Source organism: Monodelphis domestica, chromosome 1 (assembly GCF_027887165.1).
Source record: "Monodelphis domestica isolate mMonDom1 chromosome 1, mMonDom1.pri, whole genome shotgun sequence".
Classification (NCBI taxonomy): domain Eukaryota; kingdom Metazoa; phylum Chordata; class Mammalia; order Didelphimorphia; family Didelphidae; genus Monodelphis; species Monodelphis domestica.
Window position 1 is genome coordinate 667400036 of NC_077227.1, and position 24144 is coordinate 667424179.

Consider the following 24144-nt stretch of genomic DNA (forward strand, 5'->3'; position numbering starts at 1 on the left):
ATGGTGAAATTTCCAACATTCACAAGTCTAAGAAATTTTAAGGTTTACAAAGGGAACCTGGATGTGTATAATTGAGAGAGAGAACAGGGGGCTGAGAGAGGTATGTGGAGTTTCTGCCTCTGATACAGTCAAGCTCATGAGTTCACACCTTCTCCTCTTGCCCCCAAATGGAGAAAAAAGTTCACACATATTCCCAAGGTGTGAACTCCGGACACAAGGGTGAGAACTCCTGGCCTCCCTGCCAGCTCCTCTATATAGTCGGCTGTCAGGCATCTCCCTCATTTGGGATCACTGGAGTCCTCATCTGCGGATCCAGGGAGGTGACCTCTCCTCTACCCAGAACAAACCGGGCATTACCTTTGGAAGCTCAACCAAGAGGCAAAACAAGAAAGAAAGAAATAATTGAAAAAAAAAAGGAGGAAACAAAAAAACCACAGGGTTTTTTTCTTTTTCTTTTTTTTTTGATCCAATCATTCTTTTATTTATTTTTATATCTATTTATTCATTCATTTATTTATTAATTCATTCATTCATTCATTCATTTATTTATTTATTTGTTTATTTATTTTTTCATTCATTGATCTCCTCAGCTGGGGTGATGGCCGCCAGCAATCGGGATGAGAAAGATGGAGATTTTAATGTTTTGGACTATATCTTAGGAGAGGCATACGATCAGGATGACTCTTTGTGTCACCCTGAAATGGAACAAGATGAAAATGAGGAACGGGCCTCCAAAAGAAGATGTGATCGAATGGAAACTACCCAACGCGAGAGTCAAGAATCCCCTGAGTGGTCCCGAGAATTGACTCCAGAGCCACCTGGCTCACCTATGAGCACAGAGCCATGTGGAAGTCCACGTGAACAGACTGCAGTCGGGAAAAGGCGCGTGCAAAGCAGGTCTGAGTCTTCCACAGCGGACGGCTCCCAGAGCCTTGGGCAGGATGTTGATAGGTGGCACAGCAGGTCCCAGCTGCCTTCCAAAGAAGAATCAGGCTGTGTGGAATATGACCGTGAGATCGGCAGCAGGAACTGTTCCGAAGAAGAGAGTGGAAAGGGCAGAAGGAACGAGGCGGAAGGAGTGGGAGAAGAGGAAGAGAGGGATGCTGCGAGAAAAGATGAAGAAGATGGAGGGGAGCAGGAAGAGCCCGAAGAGAGAAGCGCCCGGGATCTTCGAAGCGAAGCCGGTGGCTCTTTTTCTGAGACTCTATCTTTCCCAGAAGGGTCAGCCGCCGCTGGTTCTAGCACTGATGGATCAGAGGAGAAAAAGCAAGGAAGGAAGAGAGCCCGAGGCATAGCTTCAATTGTTTTTCGCAGAAGTCCAAGTTGTGCATCGGAATCATCTGCAGGTCCGCGAAGCAAGCACAAGAGATCATCATCTTCCGTTGCTGCTGTTCCGGAAGACCCCACGAGGAGGCTTCGATATATTCTGCGGGATGCGAGATTCTTCCTCATAAAGAGCAGCAACCGTGAAAACATCTCCCTTGCCAAAGCCAGGGGTATATGGTCGACCCTGCCAGCAAATGAAAAGAAACTGAATGCTGCATTCCGATCTGCAAGAAATGTCATTTTGATATTTTCCGTGACAGAGAGTGGAGCTTTTCAAGGCTTTGCGAGACTCTGTTCAGAATCCCACCACGGAGGACCTCCTATACATTGGGTTTTGCCTGAAGGCATGAATCTTAAGACCCTTGGAGGGGTCTTCAGAATTGCCTGGATTTGCAGGCACGAATTGCCCTTCACCAAATGTGTTCACCTTACCAACGCTTTGAATGGACATAAGCCAGTTAAAATTGGACGTGACGGTCAGGAAGTTGACCTCGAATGTGCAACGGAGCTATGTCTCCTCTTTCCCCCCGATGAAGGCGTTGACCTGTATCAGGTCATGGGTGACAGGCACCACCAGGTAAGAGTGCTTTCACCCTTGCGTTCCAGAGGACTTCCACCCCGCCGAGAAGCGGACCGGGATGCGAGAAGGCGTCGTCGGTCAGAAGATGACGAGGTTCATAACAGCAGGAAGAGACCGAGGATGGACTACGCCCCTGGGTTTCGTGAGAGACCAGCGCGTAGGGAGGACGCACGCCATCCAGCAGCGGACAGAAGATTTTCAGGAGTTGCCAGAGGTGTTTTCATGAAGGGCTCCTACGAGGATGACCTGAGAGCATTTCACAACAGCAGGCCACCAAGGCCAATGCGGGACATGTCCCCTGGTCGAGGAAGGGGACAGCCTTCCTACCGCGCTGGCCACCAGCAGCGTGCTCTCCCTTTCCAGGACTCTCGGTCAGGACGTCGACCTGTGCCACAGGAAGCAAGACACAGAGGTCAACCAGCATGTGATTCTGATAGGCGCGTAGAGGACTTCCTGCGTGAAACACGAGCTATCTTTGGCTCTCAGAGACGGAGACCCCGTGAATGGGATCGACCCGGAGAATGTGATAGTTCCCCATATGGCCGGAGAGACAGGGAGGCGCGTGAATGGCGAGAGAGGAGGAGAGACGAGGAGAGAAGAGAGAGGAGAAGACGGGAGAGGAGACTGACGCGATGCAGCTGCCCCGAACATCTTCCATTCATCTCCTGACCACCTGGCCCACGGAGGATGTCCCGGAGTTCGCAGCTCCACGCCTGTGCTCTTGTTTCTCATACTTCTAATTTCTCCACTTGCTTTCCCTTTCTAGAGAGGTAAATAAATACGGAGCTTGCCACACCGCAGGTGTTTTAAGTTGTGGTCTCTGAGTCTTGATTCCTGCCTCTCTTCCTCTGACCGCCTCATCTGTCTCACATCCAGATTCCTCTAGCCTCCATTCTCCTTCTCAGCTCACCACCCACAGATGAATTATGTAGGAACGGCTGGCGGATCCTACTGTACCCCTATTCTCTCCAAGGGATTCTTCCAACTGATCCTGAGCTGGCTCCTCCCCAAGGTCCTTCGACAACGGACATCAATCTACTAGGAAGCCCCCGTATCCTCTGATTTTCTCCCGATACAAGCCCTGGACACGCCCTCGGACCCAGTAAACAACCGACCAGGATGTGTGTAAGAGGCAGTTATGAGCTCAGGGCGACGGAAACAAAAGCAACCCTAGGAAGGAACAATCCCGTCCATCATGCTCGGCGTGTCCATCCATGGGGCCTATTAACCAAAGGTGTGACAAGGAAATCTCTTTAAGAGACTGATACATATTAATTTAAGGTCGCCAAGGAATTCAGCTATGTAATTCCTAAATGAAAACTCAAGTCAGCAGTCAACCTTTTATGGAGTTTAATTACAGACAGGAGGAAGAAAGGTATTAGAGAGAGAGAGAGGGAGAGAGAAAGGGGAGAGAAAGGAATAGGGCTTAAATACCCCCTCTGTTTTGGCTGGGCCAAAAGGCCCAAGCCCTTAGATAGCTGAGGCAAAGAAAAGAGATCAGTCCCTATCACTCACGTGACCAAAATGGAGACACAGTCTCAGGGGCCTCCACCTCCAGCTTCCTTCAGAGCAAGCTTCTCAGAGCACAACCTCTCAGAGCAAAACCTCTCCAACCACCCCTCAGTCCTCAGACCCCCCTATCTTTAAGGAAACCATCCAAGTTCCCTCCCCTCAGTTCTCACATCTACCAATCACTGTCCATGTCTTCCCTGTGCCAATGGTGGCTCTAGCTTAACCCAGGACCGCCCAGAGGTCTGTGGCTTTGCACATGTCTGTTGAAGGTCATATTCTCAAATAATTAAATCTTGATCCTTTGCTACAGCCCTTCCTAAATCCTGTTACCCTGAGTAGGGTGGAGATTGGAATAATTAAATTTTGATCTCTGCTGCAGCCCTTTCCATTGTTCAGCAAAAGGTTTCTGTCCTAAAGTAATCTTAAGAAGGGAGGAGGGGGAACCTCCCTTGCCAATGGGATTCACATTCCAGTAGAGTTCCCACTATCAGTAGGAAATTCCTTACAGGCATGAAACCTTCCAATGGTGAAATTTCCAACATTCACAAGTCTAAGAAATTTTAAGGTTTACAAAGGGAACCTGGATGTGTATAATTGAGAGAGAGAACAGGGGGCTGAGAGAGGGATGTGGATTTTCTGCCTCTGATACAGTCAAGCTCATGAGTTCACACCTTCTCCTCTTGCCCCCAAATGGAGAAAAAAGTTCACACATATTCCCAAGGTGTGAACTCTGGACACAAGGGTGAGAACTCCTGGCCTCCCTGCCAGCTCCTCTATATAGTCGGCTGTCAGGCATCTCCCTCATTTGGGATCACTGGAGTCCTCATCTGCGGATCCAGGGAGGTGACCTCTCCTCTACCCAGAACAAACCGGGCATTACCTTTGGAAGCTCAACCAAGAGGCAAAACAAGAAAGAAAGAAATAATTGAAAAAAAAAAGGAGGAAACAAAAAAACCACAGGGTTTTTTTCTTTTTCTTTTTTTTTTGATCCAATCATTCTTTTATTTATTTTTATATCTATTTATTCATTCATTTATTTATTAATTCATTCATTCATTCATTCATTTATTTATTTATTTGTTTATTTATTTTTTCATTCATTGATCTCCTCAGCTGGGGTGATGGCCGCCAGCAATCGGGATGAGAAAGATGGAGATTTTAATGTTTTGGACTATATCTTAGGAGAGGCATACGATCAGGATGACTCTTTGTGTCACCCTGAAATGGAACAAGATGAAAATGAGGAACGGGCCTCCAAAAGAAGATGTGATCGAATGGAAACTACCCAACGCGAGAGTCAAGAATCCCCTGAGTGGTCCCGAGAATTGACTCCAGAGCCACCTGGCTCACCTATGAGCACAGAGCCATGTGGAAGTCCACGTGAACAGACTGCAGTCGGGAAAAGGCGCGTGCAAAGCAGGTCTGAGTCTTCCACAGCGGACGGCTCCCAGAGCCTTGGGCAGGATGTTGATAGGTGGCACAGCAGGTCCCAGCTGCCTTCCAAAGAAGAATCAGGCTGTGTGGAATATGACCGTGAGATCGGCAGCAGGAACTGTTCCGAAGAAGAGAGTGGAAAGGGCAGAAGGAACGAGGCGGAAGGAGTGGGAGAAGAGGAAGAGAGGGATGCTGCGAGAAAAGATGAAGAAGATGGAGGGGAGCAGGAAGAGCCCGAAGAGAGAAGCGCCCGGGATCTTCGAAGCGAAGCCGGTGGCTCTTTTTCTGAGACTCTATCTTTCCCAGAAGGGTCAGCCGCCGCTGGTTCTAGCACTGATGGATCAGAGGAGAAAAAGCAAGGAAGGAAGAGAGCCCGAGGCATAGCTTCAATTGTTTTTCGCAGAAGTCCAAGTTGTGCATCGGAATCATCTGCAGGTCCGCGAAGCAAGCACAAGAGATCATCATCTTCCGTTGCTGCTGTTCCGGAAGACCCCACGAGGAGGCTTCGATATATTCTGCGGGATGCGAGATTCTTCCTCATAAAGAGCAGCAACCGTGAAAACATCTCCCTTGCCAAAGCCAGGGGTATATGGTCGACCCTGCCAGCAAATGAAAAGAAACTGAATGCTGCATTCCGATCTGCAAGAAATGTCATTTTGATATTTTCCGTGACAGAGAGTGGAGCTTTTCAAGGCTTTGCGAGACTCTGTTCAGAATCCCACCACGGAGGACCTCCTATACATTGGGTTTTGCCTGAAGGCATGAATCTTAAGACCCTTGGAGGGGTCTTCAGAATTGCCTGGATTTGCAGGCACGAATTGCCCTTCACCAAATGTGTTCACCTTACCAACGCTTTGAATGGACATAAGCCAGTTAAAATTGGACGTGACGGTCAGGAAGTTGACCTCGAATGTGCAACGGAGCTATGTCTCCTCTTTCCCCCCGATGAAGGCGTTGACCTGTATCAGGTCATGGGTGACAGGCACCACCAGGTAAGAGTGCTTTCACCCTTGCGTTCCAGAGGACTTCCACCCCGCCGAGAAGCGGACCGGGATGCGAGAAGGCGTCGTCGGTCAGAAGATGACGAGGTTCATAACAGCAGGAAGAGACCGAGGATGGACTACGCCCCTGGGTTTCGTGAGAGACCAGCGCGTAGGGAGGACGCACGCCATCCAGCAGCGGACAGAAGATTTTCAGGAGTTGCCAGAGGTGTTTTCATGAAGGGCTCCTACGAGGATGACCTGAGAGCATTTCACAACAGCAGGCCACCAAGGCCAATGCGGGACATGTCCCCTGGTCGAGGAAGGGGACAGCCTTCCTACCGCGCTGGCCACCAGCAGCGTGCTCTCCCTTTCCAGGACTCTCGGTCAGGACGTCGACCTGTGCCACAGGAAGCAAGACACAGAGGTCAACCAGCATGTGATTCTGATAGGCGCGTAGAGGACTTCCTGCGTGAAACACGAGCTATCTTTGGCTCTCAGAGACGGAGACCCCGTGAATGGGATCGACCCGGAGAATGTGATAGTTCCCCATATGGCCGGAGAGACAGGGAGGCGCGTGAATGGCGAGAGAGGAGGAGAGACGAGGAGAGAAGAGAGAGGAGAAGACGGGAGAGGAGACTGACGCGATGCAGCTGCCCCGAACATCTTCCATTCATCTCCTGACCACCTGGCCCACGGAGGATGTCCCGGAGTTCGCAGCTCCACGCCTGTGCTCTTGTTTCTCATACTTCTAATTTCTCCACTTGCTTTCCCTTTCTAGAGAGGTAAATAAATACGGAGCTTGCCACACCGCAGGTGTTTTAAGTTGTGGTCTCTGAGTCTTGATTCCTGCCTCTCTTCCTCTGACCGCCTCATCTGTCTCACATCCAGATTCCTCTAGCCTCCATTCTCCTTCTCAGCTCACCACCCACAGATGAATTATGTAGGAACGGCTGGCGGATCCTACTGTACCCCTATTCTCTCCAAGGGATTCTTCCAACTGATCCTGAGCTGGCTCCTCCCCAAGGTCCTTCGACAACGGACATCAATCTACTAGGAAGCCCCCGTATCCTCTGATTTTCTCCCGATACAAGCCCTGGACACGCCCTCGGACCCAGTAAACAACCGACCAGGATGTGTGTAAGAGGCAGTTATGAGCTCAGGGCGACGGAAACAAAAGCAACCCTAGGAAGGAACAATCCCGTCCATCATGCTCGGCGTGTCCATCCATGGGGCCTATTAACCAAAGGTGTGACAAGGAAATCTCTTTAAGAGACTGATACATATTAATTTAAGGTCGCCAAGGAATTCAGCTATGTAATTCCTAAATGAAAACTCAAGTCAGCAGTCAACCTTTTATGGAGTTTAATTACAGACAGGAGGAAGAAAGGTATTAGAGAGAGAGAGAGGGAGAGAGAAAGGGGAGAGAAAGGAATAGGGCTTAAATACCCCCTCTGTTTTGGCTGGGCCAAAAGGCCCAAGCCCTTAGATAGCTGAGGCAAAGAAAAGAGATCAGTCCCTATCACTCACGTGACCAAAATGGAGACACAGTCTCAGGGGCCTCCACCTCCAGCTTCCTTCAGAGCAAGCTTCTCAGAGCACAACCTCTCAGAGCAAAACCTCTCCAACCACCCCTCAGTCCTCAGACCCCCCTATCTTTAAGGAAACCATCCAAGTTCCCTCCCCTCAGTTCTCACATCTACCAATCACTGTCCATGTCTTCCCTGTGCCAATGGTGGCTCTAGCTTAACCCAGGACCGCCCAGAGGTCTGTGGCTTTGCACATGTCTGTTGAAGGTCATATTCTCAAATAATTAAATCTTGATCCTTTGCTACAGCCCTTCCTAAATCCTGTTACCCTGAGTAGGGTGGAGATTGGAATAATTAAATTTTGATCTCTGCTGCAGCCCTTTCCATTGTTCAGCAAAAGGTTTCTGTCCTAAAGTAATCTTAAGAAGGGAGGAGGGGGAACCTCCCTTGCCAATGGGATTCACATTCCAGTAGAGTTCCCACTATCAGTAGGAAATTCCTTACAGGCATGAAACCTTCCAATGGTGAAATTTCCAACATTCACAAGTCTAAGAAATTTTAAGGTTTACAAAGGGAACCTGGATGTGTATAATTGAGAGAGAGAACAGGGGGCTGAGAGAGGTATGTGGATTTTCTGCCTCTGATACAGTCAAGCTCATGAGTTCACACCTTCTCCTCTTGCCCCCAAATGGAGAAAAAAGTTCACACATATTCCCAAGGTGTGAACTCCGGACACAAGGGTGAGAACTCCTGGCCTCCCTGCCAGCTCCTCTATATAGTCGGCTGTCAGGCATCTCCCTCATTTGGGATCACTGGAGTCCTCATCTGCGGATCCAGGGAGGTGACCTCTCCTCTACCCAGAACAAACCGGGCATTACCTTTGGAAGCTCAACCAAGAGGCAAAACAAGAAAGAAAGAAATAATTGAAAAAAAAAAGGAGGAAACAAAAAAACCACAGGGTTTTTTTCTTTTTCTTTTTTTTTTTGATCCAATCATTCTTTTATTTATTTTTATATCTATTTATTCATTCATTTATTTATTAATTCATTCATTCATTCATTTATTTATTTATTTATTTATTTATTTATTTATTTATTTTTTCATTCATTGATCTCCTCAGCTGGGGTGATGGCCGCCAGCAATCGGGATGAGAAAGATGGAGATTTTAATGTTTTGGACTATATCTTAGGAGAGGCATACGATCAGGATGACTCTTTGTGTCACCCTGAAATGGAACAAGATGAAAATGAGGAACGGGCCTCCAAAAGAAGATGTGATCGAATGGAAACTACCCAACGCGAGAGTCAAGAATCCCCTGAGTGGTCCCGAGAATTGACTCCAGAGCCACCTGGCTCACCTATGAGCACAGAGCCATGTGGAAGTCCACGTGAACAGACTGCAGTCGGGAAAAGGCGCGTGCAAAGCAGGTCTGAGTCTTCCACAGCGGACGGCTCCCAGAGCCTTGGGCAGGATGTTGATAGGTGGCACAGCAGGTCCCAGCTGCCTTCCAAAGAAGAATCAGGCTGTGTGGAATATGACCGTGAGATCGGCAGCAGGAACTGTTCCGAAGAAGAGAGTGGAAAGGGCAGAAGGAACGAGGCGGAAGGAGTGGGAGAAGAGGAAGAGAGGGATGCTGCGAGAAAAGATGAAGAAGATGGAGGGGAGCAGGAAGAGCCCGAAGAGAGAAGCGCCCGGGATCTTCGAAGCGAAGCCGGTGGCTCTTTTTCTGAGACTCTATCTTTCCCAGAAGGGTCAGCCGCCGCTGGTTCTAGCACTGATGGATCAGAGGAGAAAAAGCAAGGAAGGAAGAGAGCCCGAGGCATAGCTTCAATTGTTTTTCGCAGAAGTCCAAGTTGTGCATCGGAATCATCTGCAGGTCCGCGAAGCAAGCACAAGAGATCATCATCTTCCGTTGCTGCTGTTCCGGAAGACCCCACGAGGAGGCTTCGATATATTCTGCGGGATGCGAGATTCTTCCTCATAAAGAGCAGCAACCGTGAAAACATCTCCCTTGCCAAAGCCAGGGGTATATGGTCGACCCTGCCAGCAAATGAAAAGAAACTGAATGCTGCATTCCGATCTGCAAGAAATGTCATTTTGATATTTTCCGTGACAGAGAGTGGAGCTTTTCAAGGCTTTGCGAGACTCTGTTCAGAATCCCACCACGGAGGACCTCCTATACATTGGGTTTTGCCTGAAGGCATGAATCTTAAGACCCTTGGAGGGGTCTTCAGAATTGCCTGGATTTGCAGGCACGAATTGCCCTTCACCAAATGTGTTCACCTTACCAACGCTTTGAATGGACATAAGCCAGTTAAAATTGGACGTGACGGTCAGGAAGTTGACCTCGAATGTGCAACGGAGCTATGTCTCCTCTTTCCCCCCGATGAAGGCGTTGACCTGTATCAGGTCATGGGTGACAGGCACCACCAGGTAAGAGTGCTTTCACCCTTGCGTTCCAGAGGACTTCCACCCCGCCGAGAAGCGGACCGGGATGCGAGAAGGCGTCGTCGGTCAGAAGATGACGAGGTTCATAACAGCAGGAAGAGACCGAGGATGGACTACGCCCCTGGGTTTCGTGAGAGACCAGCGCGTAGGGAGGACGCACGCCATCCAGCAGCGGACAGAAGATTTTCAGGAGTTGCCAGAGGTGTTTTCATGAAGGGCTCCTACGAGGATGACCTGAGAGCATTTCACAACAGCAGGCCACCAAGGCCAATGCGGGACATGTCCCCTGGTCGAGGAAGGGGACAGCCTTCCTACCGCGCTGGCCACCAGCAGCGTGCTCTCCCTTTCCAGGACTCTCGGTCAGGACGTCGACCTGTGCCACAGGAAGCAAGACACAGAGGTCAACCAGCATGTGATTCTGATAGGCGCGTAGAGGACTTCCTGCGTGAAACACGAGCTATCTTTGGCTCTCAGAGACGGAGACCCCGTGAATGGGATCGACCCGGAGAATGTGATAGTTCCCCATATGGCCGGAGAGACAGGGAGGCGCGTGAATGGCGAGAGAGGAGGAGAGACGAGGAGAGAAGAGAGAGGAGAAGACGGGAGAGGAGACTGACGCGATGCAGCTGCCCCGAACATCTTCCATTCATCTCCTGACCACCTGGCCCACGGAGGATGTCCCGGAGTTCGCAGCTCCACGCCTGTGCTCTTGTTTCTCATACTTCTAATTTCTCCACTTGCTTTCCCTTTCTAGAGAGGTAAATAAATACGGAGCTTGCCACACCGCAGGTGTTTTAAGTTGTGGTCTCTGAGTCTTGATTCCTGCCTCTCTTCCTCTGACCGCCTCATCTGTCTCACATCCAGATTCCTCTAGCCTCCATTCTCCTTCTCAGCTCACCACCCACAGATGAATTATGTAGGAACGGCTGGCGGATCCTACTGTACCCCTATTCTCTCCAAGGGATTCTTCCAACTGATCCTGAGGTGGCTCCTCCCCAAGGTCCTTCGACAACGGACATCAATCTACTAGGAAGCCCCCGTATCCTCTGATTTTCTCCCGATACAAGCCCTGGACACGCCCTCGGACCCAGTAAACAACCGACCAGGATGTGTGTAAGAGGCAGTTATGAGCTCAGGGCGACGGAAACAAAAGCAACCCTAGGAAGGAACAATCCCGTCCATCATGCTCGGCGTGTCCATCCATGGGGCCTATTAACCAAAGGTGTGACAAGGAAATCTCTTTAAGAGACTGATACATATTAATTTAAGGTCGCCAAGGAATTCAGCTATGTAATTCCTAAATGAAAACTCAAGTCAGCAGTCAACCTTTTATGGAGTTTAATTACAGACAGGAGGAAGAAAGGTATTAGAGAGAGAGAGAGGGAGAGAGAAAGGGGAGAGAAAGGAATAGGGCTTAAATACCCCCTCTGTTTTGGCTGGGCCAAAAGGCCCAAGCCCTTAGATAGCTGAGGCAAAGAAAAGAGATCAGTCCCTATCACTCACGTGACCAAAATGGAGACACAGTCTCAGGGGCCTCCACCTCCAGCTTCCTTCAGAGCAAGCTTCTCAGAGCACAACCTCTCAGAGCAAAACCTCTCCAACCACCCCTCAGTCCTCAGACCCCCCTATCTTTAAGGAAACCATCCAAGTTCCCTCCCCTCAGTTCTCACATCTACCAATCACTGTCCATGTCTTCCCTGTGCCAATGGTGGCTCTAGCTTAACCCAGGACCGCCCAGAGGTCTGTGGCTTTGCACATGTCTGTTGAAGGTCATATTCTCAAATAATTAAATCTTGATCCTTTGCTACAGCCCTTCCTAAATCCTGTTACCCTGAGTAGGGTGGAGATTGGAATAATTAAATTTTGATCTCTGCTGCAGCCCTTTCCATTGTTCAGCAAAAGGTTTCTGTCCTAAAGTAATCTTAAGAAGGGAGGAGGGGGAACCTCCCTTGCCAATGGGATTCACATTCCAGTAGAGTTCCCACTATCAGTAGGAAATTCCTTACAGGCATGAAACCTTCCAATGGTGAAATTTCCAACATTCACAAGTCTAAGAAATTTTAAGGTTTACAAAGGGAACCTGGATGTGTATAATTGAGAGAGAGAACAGGGGGCTGAGAGAGGGATGTGGATTTTCTGCCTCTGATACAGTCAAGCTCATGAGTTCACACCTTCTCCTCTTGCCCCCAAATGGAGAAAAAAGTTCACACATATTCCCAAGGTGTGAACTCCGGACACAAGGGTGAGAACTCCTGGCCTCCCTGCCAGCTCCTCTATATAGTCGGCTGTCAGGCATCTCCCTCATTTGGGATCACTGGAGTCCTCATCTGCGGATCCAGGGAGGTGACCTCTCCTCTACCCAGAACAAACCGGGCATTACCTTTGGAAGCTCAACCAAGAGGCAAAACAAGAAAGAAAGAAATAATTGAAAAAAAAAAGGAGGAAACAAAAAAACCACAGGGTTTTTTTCTTTTTCTTTTTTTTTTTGATCCAATCATTCTTTTATTTATTTTTATATCTATTTATTCATTCATTTATTTATTAATTCATTCATTCATTCATTTATTTATTTATTTATTTATTTATTTATTTATTTTTTCATTCATTGATCTCCTCAGCTGGGGTGATGGCCGCCAGCAATCGGGATGAGAAAGATGGAGATTTTAATGTTTTGGACTATATCTTAGGAGAGGCATACGATCAGGATGACTCTTTGTGTCACCCTGAAATGGAACAAGATGAAAATGAGGAACGGGCCTCCAAAAGAAGATGTGATCGAATGGAAACTACCCAACGCGAGAGTCAAGAATCCCCTGAGTGGTCCCGAGAATTGACTCCAGAGCCACCTGGCTCACCTATGAGCACAGAGCCATGTGGAAGTCCACGTGAACAGACTGCAGTCGGGAAAAGGCGCGTGCAAAGCAGGTCTGAGTCTTCCACAGCGGACGGCTCCCAGAGCCTTGGGCAGGATGTTGATAGGTGGCACAGCAGGTCCCAGCTGCCTTCCAAAGAAGAATCAGGCTGTGTGGAATATGACCGTGAGATCGGCAGCAGGAACTGTTCCGAAGAAGAGAGTGGAAAGGGCAGAAGGAACGAGGCGGAAGGAGTGGGAGAAGAGGAAGAGAGGGATGCTGCGAGAAAAGATGAAGAAGATGGAGGGGAGCAGGAAGAGCCCGAAGAGAGAAGCGCCCGGGATCTTCGAAGCGAAGCCGGTGGCTCTTTTTCTGAGACTCTATCTTTCCCAGAAGGGTCAGCCGCCGCTGGTTCTAGCACTGATGGATCAGAGGAGAAAAAGCAAGGAAGGAAGAGAGCCCGAGGCATAGCTTCAATTGTTTTTCGCAGAAGTCCAAGTTGTGCATCGGAATCATCTGCAGGTCCGCGAAGCAAGCACAAGAGATCATCATCTTCCGTTGCTGCTGTTCCGGAAGACCCCACGAGGAGGCTTCGATATATTCTGCGGGATGCGAGATTCTTCCTCATAAAGAGCAGCAACCGTGAAAACATCTCCCTTGCCAAAGCCAGGGGTATATGGTCGACCCTGCCAGCAAATGAAAAGAAACTGAATGCTGCATTCCGATCTGCAAGAAATGTCATTTTGATATTTTCCGTGACAGAGAGTGGAGCTTTTCAAGGCTTTGCGAGACTCTGTTCAGAATCCCACCACGGAGGACCTCCTATACATTGGGTTTTGCCTGAAGGCATGAATCTTAAGACCCTTGGAGGGGTCTTCAGAATTGCCTGGATTTGCAGGCACGAATTGCCCTTCACCAAATGTGTTCACCTTACCAACGCTTTGAATGGACATAAGCCAGTTAAAATTGGACGTGACGGTCAGGAAGTTGACCTCGAATGTGCAACGGAGCTATGTCTCCTCTTTCCCCCCGATGAAGGCGTTGACCTGTATCAGGTCATGGGTGACAGGCACCACCAGGTAAGAGTGCTTTCACCCTTGCGTTCCAGAGGACTTCCACCCCGCCGAGAAGCGGACCGGGATGCGAGAAGGCGTCGTCGGTCAGAAGATGACGAGGTTCATAACAGCAGGAAGAGACCGAGGATGGACTACGCCCCTGGGTTTCGTGAGAGACCAGCGCGTAGGGAGGACGCACGCCATCCAGCAGCGGACAGAAGATTTTCAGGAGTTGCCAGAGGTGTTTTCATGAAGGGCTCCTACGAGGATGACCTGAGAGCATTTCACAACAGCAGGCCACCAAGGCCAATGCGGGACATGTCCCCTGGTCGAGGAAGGGGACAGCCTTCCTACCGCGCTGGCCACCAGCAGCGTGCTCTCCCTTTCCAGGACTCTCGGTCAGGACGTCGACCTGTGCCACAGGAAGCAAGACACAGAGGTCAACCAGCATGTGATTCTGATAGGCGCGTAGAGGACTTCCTGCGTGAAACACGAGCTATCTTTGGCTCTCAGAGACGGAGACCCCGTGAATGGGATCGACCCGGAGAATGTGATAGTTCCCCATATGGCCGGAGAGACAGGGAGGCGCGTGAATGGCGAGAGAGGAGGAGAGACGAGGAGAGAAGAGAGAGGAGAAGACGGGAGAGGAGACTGACGCGATGCAGCTGCCCCGAACATCTTCCATTCATCTCCTGACCACCTGGCCCACGGAGGATGTCCCGGAGTTCGCAGCTCCACGCCTGTGCTCTTGTTTCTCATACTTCTAATTTCTCCACTTGCTTTCCCTTTCTAGAGAGGTAAATAAATACGGAGCTTGCCACACCGCAGGTGTTTTAAGTTGTGGTCTCTGAGTCTTGATTCCTGCCTCTCTTCCTCTGACCGCCTCATCTGTCTCACATCCAGATTCCTCTAGCCTCCATTCTCCTTCTCAGCTCACCACCCACAGATGAATTATGTAGGAACGGCTGGCGGATCCTACTGTACCCCTATTCTCTCCAAGGGATTCTTCCAACTGATCCTGAGGTGGCTCCTCCCCAAGGTCCTTCGACAACGGACATCAATCTACTAGGAAGCCCCCGTATCCTCTGATTTTCTCCCGATACAAGCCCTGGACACGCCCTCGGACCCAGTAAACAACCGACCAGGATGTGTGTAAGAGGCAGTTATGAGCTCAGGGCGACGGAAACAAAAGCAACCCTAGGAAGGAACAATCCCGTCCATCATGCTCGGCGTGTCCATCCATGGGGCCTATTAACCAAAGGTGTGACAAGGAAATCTCTTTAAGAGACTGATACATATTAATTTAAGGTCGCCAAGGAATTCAGCTATGTAATTCCTAAATGAAAACTCAAGTCAGCAGTCAACCTTTTATGGAGTTTAATTACAGACAGGAGGAAGAAAGGTATTAGAGAGAGAGAGAGGGAGAGAGAAAGGGGAGAGAAAGGAATAGGGCTTAAATACCCCCTCTGTTTAGGCTGGGCCAAAAGGCCCAAGCCCTTAGATAGCTGAGGCAAAGAAAAGAGATCAGTCCCTATCACTCACGTGACCAAAATGGAGACACAGTCTCAGGGGCCTCCACCTCCAGCTTCCTTCAGAGCAAGCTTCTCAGAGCACAACCTCTCAGAGCAAAACCTCTCCAACCACCCCTCAGTCCTCAGACCCCCCTATCTTTAAGGAAACCATCCAAGTTCCCTCCCCTCAGTTCTCACATCTACCAATCACTGTCCATGTCTTCCCTGTGCCAATGGTGGCTCTAGCTTAACCCAGGACCGCCCAGAGGTCTGTGGCTTTGCACATGTCTGTTGAAGGTCATATTCTCAAATAATTAAATCTTGATCCTTTGCTACAGCCCTTCCTAAATCCTGTTACCCTGAGTAGGGTGGAGATTGGAATAATTAAATTTTGATCTCTGCTGCAGCCCTTTCCATTGTTCAGCAAAAGGTTTCTGTCCTAAAGTAATCTTAAGAAGGGAGGAGGGGGAACCTCCCTTGCCAATGGGATTCACATTCCAGTAGAGTTCCCACTATCAGTAGGAAATTCCTTACAGGCATGAAACCTTCCAATGGTGAAATTTCCAACATTCACAAGTCTAAGAAATTTTAAGGTTTACAAAGGGAACCTGGATGTGTATAATTGAGAGAGAGAACAGGGGGCTGAGAGAGGGATGTGGATTTTCTGCCTCTGATACAGTCAAGCTCATGAGTTCACACCTTCTCCTCTTGCCCCCAAATGGAGAAAAAAGTTCACACATATTCCCAAGGTGTGAACTCCGGACACAAGGGTGAGAACTCCTGGCCTCCCTGCCAGCTCCTCTATATAGTCGGCTGTCAGGCATCTCCCTCATTTGGGATCACTGGAGTCCTCATCTGCGGATCCAGGGAGGTGACCTCTCCTCTACCCAGAACAAACCGGGCATTACCTTTGGAAGCTCAACCAAGAGGCAAAACAAGAAAGAAAGAAATAATTGAAAAAAAAAAGGAGGAAACAAAAAAACCACAGGGTTTTTTTCTTTTTCTTTTTTTTGATCCAATCATTCTTTTATTTATTTTTATATCTATTTATTCATTCATTTATTTATTAATTAATTAATTCATTCATTCATTTATTTATTTATTTATTTATTTATTTATTTATTTATTTTTTCATTCATTGATCTCCTCAGCTGGGGTGATGGCCGCCAGCAATCGGGATGAGAAAGATGGAGATTTTAATGTTTTGGACTATATCTTAGGAGAGGCATACGATCAGGATGACTCTTTGTGTCACCCTGAAATGGAACAAGATGAAAATGAGGAACGGGCCTCCAAAAGAAGATGTGATCGAATGGAAACTACCCAACGCGAGAGTCAAGAATCCCCTGAGTGGTCCCGAGAATTGACTCCAGAGCCACCTGGCTCACCTATGAGCACAGAGCCATGTGGAAGTCCACGTGAACAGACTGCAGTCGGGAAAAGGTGCGTGCAAAGCAGGTCTGAGTCTTCCACAGCGGACGGCTCCCAGAGCCTTGGGCAGGATGTTGATAGGTGGCACAGCAGGTCCCAGCTGCCTTCCAAAGAAGAATCAGGCTGTGTGGAATATGACCGTGAGATCGGCAGCAGGAACTGTTCCGAAGAAGAGAGTGGAAAGGGCAGAAGGAACGAGGCGGAAGGAGTGGGAGAAGAGGAAGAGAGGGATGCTGCGAGAAAAGATGAAGAAGATGGAGGGGAGCAGGAAGAGCCCGAAGAGAGAAGCGCCCGGGATCTTCGAAGCGAAGCCGGTGGCTCTTTTTCTGAGACTCTATCTTTCCCAGAAGGGTCAGCCGCCGCTGGTTCTAGCACTGATGGATCAGAGGAGAAAAAGCAAGGAAGGAAGAGAGCCCGAGGCATAGCTTCAATTGTTTTTCGCAGAAGTCCAAGTTGTGCATCGGAATCATCTGCAGGTCCGCGAAGCAAGCACAAGAGATCATCATCTTCCGTTGCTGCTGTTCCGGAAGACCCCACGAGGAGGCTTCGATATATTCTGCGGGATGCGAGATTCTTCCTCATAAAGAGCAGCAACCGTGAAAACATCTCCCTTGCCAAAGCCAGGGGTATATGGTCGACCCTGCCAGCAAATGAAAAGAAACTGAATGCTGCATTCCGATCTGCAAGAAATGTCATTTTGATATTTTCCGTGACAGAGAGTGGAGCTTTTCAAGGCTTTGCGAGACTCTGTTCAGAATCCCACCACGGAGGACCTCCTATACATTGGGTTTTGCCTGAAGGCATGAATCTTAAGACCCTTGGAGGGGTCTTCAGAATTGCCTGGATTTGCAGGCACGAATTGCCCTTCACCAAATGTGTTCACCTTACCAACGCTTTGAATGGACATAAGCCAGTTAAAATTGGACGTGACGGTCAGGAAGTTGACCTCGAATGTGCAACGGAGCTATGTCTCCTCTTTCCCCCCGATGAAGGCGTTGACCTGTATCAGGTCATGGGTGACAGGCACCACCAGGTAAGAGTGCTTTCACCCTTGCGTTCCAGAGGACTTCCACCCCGCCGAGAAGCGGACCGGGATGCGAGAAGGCGTCGTCGGTCAGAAGATGACGAGGTTCATAACAGCAGGAAGAGACCGAGGATGGACTACGCCCCTGGGTTTCGTGAGAGACCAGCGCGTAGGGAGGACGCACGCCATCCAGCAGCGGACAGAAGATTTTCAGGAGTTGCCAGAGGTGTTTTCATGAAGGGCTCCTACGAGGATGACCTGAGAGCATTTCACAACAGCAGGCCACCAAGGCCAATGCGGGACATGTCCCCTGGTCGAGGAAGGGGACAGCCTTCCTACCGCGCTGGCCACCAGCAGCGTGCTCTCCCTTTCCAGGACTCTCGGTCAGGACGTCGACCTGTGCCACAGGAAGCAAGACACAGAGGTCAACCAGCATGTGATTCTGATAGGCGCGTAGAGGACTTCCTGCGTGAAACACGAGCTATCTTTGGCTCTCAGAGACGGAGACCCCGTGAATGGGATCGACCCGGAGAATGTGATAGTTCCCCATATGGCCGGAGAGACAGGGAGGCGCGTGAATGGCGAGAGAGGAGGAGAGACGAGGAGAGAAGAGAGAGGAGAAGACGGGAGAGGAGACTGACGCGATGCAGCTGCCCCGAACATCTTCCATTCATCTCCTGACCACCTGGCCCACGGAGGATGTCCCGGAGTTCGCAGCTCCACGCCTGTGCTCTTGTTTCTCATACTTCTAATTTCTCCACTTGCTTTCCCTTTCTAGAGAGGTAAATAAATACGGAGCTTGCCACACCGCAGGTGTTTTAAGTTGTGGTCTCTGAGTCTTGATTCCTGCCTCTCTTCCTCTGACCGCCTCATCTGTCTCACATCCAGATTCCTCTAGCCTCCATTCTCCTTCTCAGCTCACCACCCACAGATGAATTATGTAGGAACGGCTGGCGGATCCTACTGTACCCCTATTCTCTCCAAGGGATTCTTCCAACTGATCCTGAGCTGGCTCCTCCCCAAGGTCCTTCGACAACGGACATCAATCTACTAGGAAGCCCCCGTATCCTCTGATTTTCTCCCGATACAAGCCCTGGACACGCCCTCGGACCCAGTAAACAACCGACCAGGATGTGTGTAAGAGGCAGTTATGAGCTCAGGGCGACGGAAACAAAAGCAACCCTAGGAAGGAACAATCCCGTCCATCATGCTCGGCGTGTCCATCCATGGGGCCTATTAACCAAAGGTGTGACAAGGAAATCTCTTTAAGAGACTGATACATATTAATTTAAGGTCGCCAAGGAATTCAGCTATGTAATTCCTAAATGAAAACTCAAGTCAGCAGTCAACCTTTTATGGAGTTTAATTACAGACAGGAGGAAGAAAGGTATTAGAGAGAGAGAGAGGGAGAGAGAAAGGGGAGAGAAAGGAATAGGGCTTAAATACCCCCTCTGTTTAGGCTGGGCCAAAAGGCCCAAGCCCTTAGATAGCTGAGGCAAAGAAAAGAGATCAGTCCCTATCACTCACGTGACCAAAATGGAGACACAGTCTCAGGGGCCTCCACCTCCAGCTTCCTTCAGAGCAAGCTTCTCAGAGCACAACCTCTCAGAGCAAAACCTCTCCAACCACCCCTCAGTCCTCAGACCCCCCTATCTTTAAGGAAACCATCCAAGTTCCCTCCCCTCAGTTCTCACATCTACCAATCACTGTCCATGTCTTCCCTGTGCCAATGGTGGCTCTAGCTTAACCCAGGACCGCCCAGAGGTCTGTGGCTTTGCACATGTCTGTTGAAGGTCATATTCTCAAATAATTAAATCTTGATCCTTTGCTACAGCCCTTCCTAAATCCTGTTACCCTGAGTAGGGTGGAGATTGGAATAATTAAATTTTGATCTCTGCTGCAGCCCTTTCCATTGTTCAGCAAAAGGTTTCTGTCCTAAAGTAATCTTAAGAAGGGAGGAGGGGGAACCTCCCTTGCCAATGGGATTCACATTCCAGTAGAGTTCCCACTATCAGTAGGAAATTCCTTACAGGCATGAAACCTTCCAATGGTGAAATTTCCAACATTCACAAGTCTAAGAAATTTTAAGGTTTACAAAGGGAACCTGGATGTGTATAATTGAGAGAGAGAACAGGGGGCTGAGAGAGGGATGTGGATTTTCTGCCTCTGATACAGTCAAGCTCATGAGTTCACACCTTCTCCTCTTGCCCCCAAATGGAGAAAAAAGTTCACACATATTCCCAAGGTGTGAACTCCGGACACAAGGGTGAGAACTCCTGGCCTCCCTGCCAGCTCCTCTATATAGTCGGCTGTCAGGCATCTCCCTCATTTGGGATCACTGGAGTCCTCATCTGCGGATCCAGGGAGGTGACCTCTCCTCTACCCAGAACAAACCGGGCATTACCTTTGGAAGCTCAACCAAGAGGCAAAACAAGAAAGAAAGAAATAATTGAAAAAAAAAAGGAGGAAACAAAAAAACCACAGGGTTTTTTTCTTTTTCTTTTTTTTTTTTGATCCAATCATTCTTTTATTTATTTTTATATCTATTTATTCATTCATTTATTTATTAATTCATTCATTCATTCATTCATTTATTTATTTATTTATTTATTTATTTATTTTTTCATTCATTGATCTCCTCAGCTGGGGTGATGGCCGCCAGCAATCGGGATGAGAAAGATGGAGATTTTAATGTTTTGGACTATATCTTAGGAGAGGCATACGATCAGGATGACTCTTTGTGTCACCCTGAAATGGAACAAGATGAAAATGAGGAACGGGCCTCCAAAAGAAGATGTGATCGAATGGAAACTACCCAACGCGAGAGTCAAGAATCCCCTGAGTGGTCCCGAGAATTGACTCCAGAGCCACCTGGCTCACCTATGAGCACAGAGCCATGTGGAAGTCCACGTGAACAGACTGCAGTCGGGAAAAGGCGCGTGCAAAGCAGGTCTGAGTCTTCCACAGCGGACGGCTCCCAGAGCCTTGGGCAGGATGTTGATAGGTGGCACAGCAGGTCCCAGCTGCCTTCCAAAGAAGAATCAGGCTGTGTGGAATATGACCGTGAGATCGGCAGCAGGAACTGTTCCGAAGAAGAGAGTGGAAAGGGCAGAAGGAACGAGGCGGAAGGAGTGGGAGAAGAGGAAGAGAGGGATGCTGCGAGAAAAGATGAAGAAGATGGAGGGGAGCAGGAAGAGCCCGAAGAGAGAAGCGCCCGGGATCTTCGAAGCGAAGCCGGTGGCTCTTTTTCTGAGACTCTATCTTTCCCAGAAGGGTCAGCCGCCGCTGGTTCTAGCACTGATGGATCAGAGGAGAAAAAGCAAGGAAGGAAGAGAGCCCGAGGCATAGCTTCAATTGTTTTTCGCAGAAGTCCAAGTTGTGCATCGGAATCATCTGCAGGTCCGCGAAGCAAGCACAAGAGATCATCATCTTCCGTTGCTGCTGTTCCGGAAGACCCCACGAGGAGGCTTCGATATATTCTGCGGGATGCGAGATTCTTCCTCATAAAGAGCAGCAACCGTGAAAACATCTCCCTTGCCAAAGCCAGGGGTATATGGTCGACCCTGCCAGCAAATGAAAAGAAACTGAATGCTGCATTCCGATCTGCAAGAAATGTCATTTTGATATTTTCCGTGACAGAGAGTGGAGCTTTTCAAGGCTTTGCGAGACTCTGTTCAGAATCCCACCACGGAGGACCTCCTATACATTGGGTTTTGCCTGAAGGCATGAATCTTAAGACCCTTGGAGGGGTCTTCAGAATTGCCTGGATTTGCAGGCACGAATTGCCCTTCACCAAATGTGTTCACCTTACCAACGCTTTGAATGGACATAAGCCAGTTAAAATTGGACGTGACGGTCAGGAAGTTGACCTCGAATGTGCAACGGAGCTATGTCTCCTCTTTCCCCCCGATGAAGGCGTTGACCTGTATCAGGTCATGGGTGACAGGCACCACCAGGTAAGAGTGCTTTCACCCTTGCGTTCCAGAGGACTTCCACCCCGCCGAGAAGCGGACCGGGATGCGAGAAGGCGTCGTCGGTCAGAAGATGACGAGGTTCATAACAGCAGGAAGAGACCGAGGATGGACTACGCCCCTGGGTTTCGTGAGAGACCAGCGCGTAGGGAGGACGCACGCCATCCAGCAGCGGACAGAAGATTTTCAGGAGTTGCCAGAGGTGTTTTCATGAAGGGCTCCTACGAGGATGACCTGAGAGCATTTCACAACAGCAGGCCACCAAGGCCAATGCGGGACATGTCCCCTGGTCGAGGAAGGGGACAGCCTTCCTACCGCGCTGGCCACCAGCAGCGTGCTCTCCCTTTCCAGGACTCTCGGTCAGGACGTCGACCTGTGCCACAGGAAGCAAGACACAGAGGTCAACCAGCATGTGATTCTGATAGGCGCGTAGAGGACTTCCTGCGTGAAACACGAGCTATCTTTGGCTCTCAGAGACGGAGACCCCGTGAATGGGATCGACCCGGAGAATGTGATAGTTCCCCATATGGCCGGAGAGACAGGGAGGCGCGTGAATGGCGAGAGAGGAGGAGAGACGAGGAGAGAAGAGAGAGGAGAAGACGGGAGAGGAGACTGACGCGATGCAGCTGCCCCGAACATCTTCCATTCATCTCCTGACCACCTGGCCCACGGAGGATGTCCCGGAGTTCGCAGCTCCACGCCTGTGCTCTTGTTTCTCATACTTCTAATTTCTCCACTTGCTTTCCCTTTCTAGAGAGGTAAATAAATACGGAGCTTGCCACACCGCAGGTGTTTTAAGTTGTGGTCTCTGAGTCTTGATTCCTGCCTCTCTTCCTCTGACCGCCTCATCTGTCTCACATCCAGATTCCTCTAGCCTCCATTCTCCTTCTCAGCTCACCACCCACAGATGAATTATGTAGGAACGGCTGGCGGATCCTACTGTACCCCTATTCTCTCCAAGGGATTCTTCCAACTGATCCTGAGCTGGCTCCTCCCCAAGGTCCTTCGACAACGGACATCAATCTACTAGGAAGCCCCCGTATCCTCTGATTTTCTCCCGATACAAGCCCTGGACACGCCCTCGGACCCAGTAAACAACCGACCAGGATGTGTGTAAGAGGCAGTTATGAGCTCAGGGCGACGGAAACAAAAGCAACCCTAGGAAGGAACAATCCCGTCCATCATGCTCGGCGTGTCCATCCATGGGGCCTATTAACCAAAGGTGTGACAAGGAAATCTCTTTAAGAGACTGATACATATTAATTTAAGGTCGCCAAGGAATTCAGCTATGTAATTCCTAAATGAAAACTCAAGTCAGCAGTCAACCTTTTATGGAGTTTAATTACAGACAGGAGGAAGAAAGGTATTAGAGAGAGAGAGAGGGAGAGAGAAAGGGGAGAGAAAGGAATAGGGCTTAAATACCCCCTCTGTTTAGGCTGGGCCAAAAGGCCCAAGCCCTTAGATAGCTGAGGCAAAGAAAAGAGATCAGTCCCTATCACTCACGTGACCAAAATGGAGACACAGTCTCAGGGGCCTCCACCTCCAGCTTCCTTCAGAGCAAGCTTCTCAGAGCACAACCTCTCAGAGCAAAACCTCTCCAACCACCCCTCAGTCCTCAGACCCCCCTATCTTTAAGGAAACCATCCAAGTTCCCTCCCCTCAGTTCTCACATCTACCAATCACTGTCCATGTCTTCCCTGTGCCAATGGTGGCTCTAGCTTAACCCAGGACCGCCCAGAGGTCTGTGGCTTTGCACATGTCTGTTGAAGGTCATATTCTCAAATAATTAAATCTTGATCCTTTGCTACAGCCCTTCCTAAATCCTGTTACCCTGAGTAGGGTGGAGATTGGAATAATTAAATTTTGATCTCTGCTGCAGCCCTTTCCATTGTTCAGCAAAAGGTTTCTGTCCTAAAGTAATCTTAAGAAGGGAGGAGGGGGAACCTCCCTTGCCAATGGGATTCACATTCCAGTAGAGTTCCCACTATCAGTAGGAAATTCCTTACAGGCATGAAACCTTCCAATGGTGAAATTTCCAACATTCACAAGTCTAAGAAATTTTAAGGTTTACAAAGGGAACCTGGATGTGTATAATTGAGAGAGAGAACAGGGGGCTGAGAGAGGGATGTGGATTTTCTGCCTCTGATACAGTCAAGCTCATGAGTTCACACCTTCTCCTCTTGCCCCCAAATGGAGAAAAAAGTTCACACATATTCCCAAGGTGTGAACTCCGGACACAAGGGTGAGAACTCCTGGCCTCCCTGCCAGCTCCTCTATATAGTCGGCTGTCAGGCATCTCCCTCATTTGGGATCACTGGAGTCCTCATCTGCGGATCCAGGGAGGTGACCTCTCCTCTACCCAGAACAAACCGGGCATTACCTTTGGAAGCTCAACCAAGAGGCAAAACAAGAAAGAAAGAAATAATTGAAAAAAAAAAGGAGGAAACAAAAAAACCACAGGGTTTTTTTCTTTTTCTTTTTTTTTTTGATC

General features: G+C 49.2%; 6 protein-coding genes across 6 annotated transcripts; all 6 read left to right on the forward strand.

Annotated features, from left to right (window-relative positions):
* Positions 1-1087: 1087 nt before the first annotated feature.
* On the forward strand, positions 1088-2575 carry LOC130457332 (YTH domain-containing protein 1-like; the record flags this gene model as incomplete). Its single annotated transcript, XM_056817993.1, has 2 exons — positions 1088-1346; positions 1401-2575. Coding segments are annotated over 2 exons (1434 nt in total), but the record flags the coding sequence as incomplete, so codon positions are not given.
* A 2453-nt stretch (positions 2576-5028) lies between these two features.
* LOC100009887 (YTH domain-containing protein 1-like) lies at positions 5029-6516 on the forward strand (the record flags this gene model as incomplete). The annotated part of the gene is made up of 2 exons (XM_007477403.3): positions 5029-5287; positions 5342-6516. Coding segments are annotated over 2 exons (1434 nt in total), but the record flags the coding sequence as incomplete, so codon positions are not given.
* Positions 6517-8978: 2462 nt separating this feature from the next.
* On the forward strand, positions 8979-10466 carry LOC130457333 (YTH domain-containing protein 1-like; the record flags this gene model as incomplete). Its single annotated transcript, XM_056818007.1, has 2 exons — positions 8979-9237; positions 9292-10466. Coding segments are annotated over 2 exons (1434 nt in total), but the record flags the coding sequence as incomplete, so codon positions are not given.
* A 2458-nt stretch (positions 10467-12924) lies between these two features.
* LOC130457334 (YTH domain-containing protein 1-like) lies at positions 12925-14412 on the forward strand (the record flags this gene model as incomplete). The annotated part of the gene is made up of 2 exons (XM_056818019.1): positions 12925-13183; positions 13238-14412. Coding segments are annotated over 2 exons (1434 nt in total), but the record flags the coding sequence as incomplete, so codon positions are not given.
* A 1974-nt stretch (positions 14413-16386) lies between these two features.
* LOC130457335 (YTH domain-containing protein 1-like) lies at positions 16387-18363 on the forward strand. The gene is made up of 2 exons (XM_056818025.1): positions 16387-16645; positions 17135-18363. The coding sequence occupies exons 1-2, from the start codon at positions 16387-16389 to the stop codon at positions 18361-18363; spliced, it is 1488 nt and encodes a 495-aa protein (XP_056674003.1).
* A 2459-nt stretch (positions 18364-20822) lies between these two features.
* Positions 20823-22310, forward strand: LOC130457336 (YTH domain-containing protein 1-like; the record flags this gene model as incomplete). Its single annotated transcript, XM_056818039.1, has 2 exons — positions 20823-21081; positions 21136-22310. Coding segments are annotated over 2 exons (1434 nt in total), but the record flags the coding sequence as incomplete, so codon positions are not given.
* Positions 22311-24144: the final 1834 nt, after the last annotated feature.

What these genes read in the sequence shown, in the direction of transcription:
- LOC130457335 (XM_056818025.1), top strand. Translation starts at nt 16,387, where the DNA reads ATGGCCGCCAGCAATCGGGATGAGAAAGATGGAGATTTTAATGTTTTG. An exon ending in AGAGCCATGTGGAAGTCCAC is followed by an intron (nt 16,646 to 17,134) that starts GTGAACAGACTG and finishes AATCATCTGCAG; the next exon opens with GTCCGCGAAGCAAGCACAAG.